Here is a 2249-nt window from a genome sequence, read left to right on the forward strand (position 1 = left end):
TGCTTTGGTAACACAGGAAAACCGGTAAGAAACTAGTTCAATGTTCCTGACGCTGAGTCTAGTATCTCTCTGATGTTTGACCTAAAGACATTCAATCAATCAATCAATTATTGATTGATTGATTGATTGATTGATAGTATCTCTCTGATGTTTGAGCTAAAGACATTCAATCAATCAATCAATCATTGATTGATTGATTGATTGATTGATTGATAGTATCTCTGATGTTTGACCTAAAGACATCATTACATTCTCTGAACAAAGTGTGCTATAGAATCTAGATAAAGCTTAAGCCCATCTTGAAACCCAGTGTCTCTGAGATCTTACAAAGCCTCCCGTCCCTCCCTGACCTATTGACCTTCGACCCTGCCCCCCAGAGCGTGAACTGGAGGTGCTGCACGGTCTGGAGGACCTGTATGTCCAGGAGGAGCAGAACGCCGTCTTCATGTGTGAGCTGTCCATGGAGGACGTCCCTGTCGAGTGGTACAAGGACGGACACAAGATACGACCGTCCAGCTCGGTCAAGATACGCACCGAGGGTTCGCACCGCAGACCACTCACTCAAACAGCTGTGTTTGTTTGTTTGTTTGTTTTTGTTTGTTTGTTTTGTTTTTTGTTTGTTTCTTCATTCGTTCCTTCTTTCTTTCATTCATTTGTTCTCTTATTCAGCCATTCATTGATTTGTATATTCATTCAGTCATTCTTTTTCATTCATATGTTCATTATTTCATTCGCTCATTCATTCATTCATTCAGTTTTTATCCTACGCCCCGCCCCTCTCTACCCCATGCCCCGCCCCCCTCCACCCCATGCCCCGCCCCCTCTCCACCTCACGCCCCCCTCCCCCCCCCGCTCTTCATACCTCTGCTGTGGCTCCTCCCCCTGCAGGGACCAAGCACTTCCTCCTCATGTGCAGCGTGAAAGCAGAGGATTCTGGGGAGGTTCGCCTCGTGGCCAAACAGATCGAGTCCACAGCCTACCTGGAGGTGGAGGGTATGACCAATCAATCAATCAATCAATCAATCAATCAATCAAAGCTTTATTTGTATAGCGCCTTTCATACCCAGAGGCAACACAATGCGCTTTACAGAGAACAAGGGAGGTGGGCATACGACCCACCTCTACATATTCCAGAGGGAAGCAAAAAAACAGTAATCACCCGGGGGCCAGATAATACAGAACTCCTTATGTCTGTCTTACGTCAAAGCCTGTCACCCATTCCACTCGTTCTGAAAAGAGCTTGTTTTTCGGCGGCGAACCGTTCACTCCTCATCCCTCGCGTCCTTCCCAGAACTCCCGGTGTCCATCGTCCGTCCGCTCCGCGACCGCACGGCCCTGGAGAAGCACCGGGTCATTCTGGAGTGTACCGTGTCCACGCCGCGCGCCGAGGCCACCTGGTACAAGGGCCGCGAGGAGCTGGTCAGCTCCGACCGGCTGGAGCTGCTGTCGGACGGCTGCTGCCACCGGCTGGTCATCCAGGAGGTGGCGCTAGAGGACGAGGGCTCCTACAGCGTCCAGGTGGGCGAGCACAGGAGCAAGGCCAGGCTGATGGTGGAAGGTAAGATGGAGACTTTCGCCGTGTTATTTCACCAGAGCTTCTGAGTCTGTGGCGGTTAGTTTGTGAACCTCAACATTCTGTTGCCCCGCCCCCTCTCCACCCCACGCCCCGCCCCCTCTCCACCCCACGCCCCGCCCCCTCTCCACCCCCCGCCCCGCCCCCTCTCCACCCCACGCCCCGCCCCCTCTCCACCCCACGCCCCACCCCCCTCCAGCCCAGACGCTGCTGATGGTGAAGGACCTGACGGATGTGGAGGTGTCGGCTCCAGACCCGGCCGTGTTCCAGTGTGAGGTCTCCCTGGCCGTCAGCAAGCCCCCCGCGTGGACCCTGAACGGGCAGACCCTCCAGCACGGACCCCTGGTCCGCCTGGAGAACCTCGGGACCGTCCACAAACTCACCCTGCGGGAGACGAGCGCCGACATGAGCGGCGCGGTCCGGTTCACCACCGGGAAGGCCAAGAGCAGCGCACGGCTGACCGTGAAGTAGAGGACCTGTCCCTACGCTCTAGAAACGCACCCGTCCTTCCTTCCCTGGCGTCAGATCACTGAGGGAGGGGGAGAGAGAGAGAGGGAGGGGAGGTGAGGGGGAGGGAGAGAGAGAGGGAGGGGAGGGGAGGGGGAGGGAGAGAGAGAGAGAGGGAGGGGAGGTGAGGGGGAGGGGGAGAGAGAGAGAGAGAGGGAGGGGAGGTGAG

At 55.6% G+C, this 2249-nt stretch overlaps 1 protein-coding gene across 1 annotated transcript in view; it reads left to right on the forward strand.

Moving 5' to 3' along the window:
- The window catches only part of obsl1a (obscurin like cytoskeletal adaptor 1a), a gene marked incomplete at both ends in the record, with an annotated part of 25082 nt that extends 23038 nt beyond the window's left edge, over positions 1–2044 (forward strand). Inside the window, 4 exons of the mRNA XM_084462382.1 lie at positions 378–539; positions 889–993; positions 1292–1558; positions 1773–2044. Coding sequence (XP_084318508.1) covers positions 378–539; positions 889–993; positions 1292–1558; positions 1773–2044 — 806 coding nt within the window. The remainder of the gene's footprint in view (positions 1–377; positions 540–888; positions 994–1291; positions 1559–1772) is intronic.
- Positions 2045–2249: the final 205 nt, after the last annotated feature.

This window comes from Borostomias antarcticus, assembly GCF_949987555.1.
Source record: "Borostomias antarcticus genome assembly, contig: scaffold_141, whole genome shotgun sequence".
NCBI lineage: Eukaryota > Metazoa > Chordata > Actinopteri > Stomiiformes > Stomiidae > Borostomias > Borostomias antarcticus.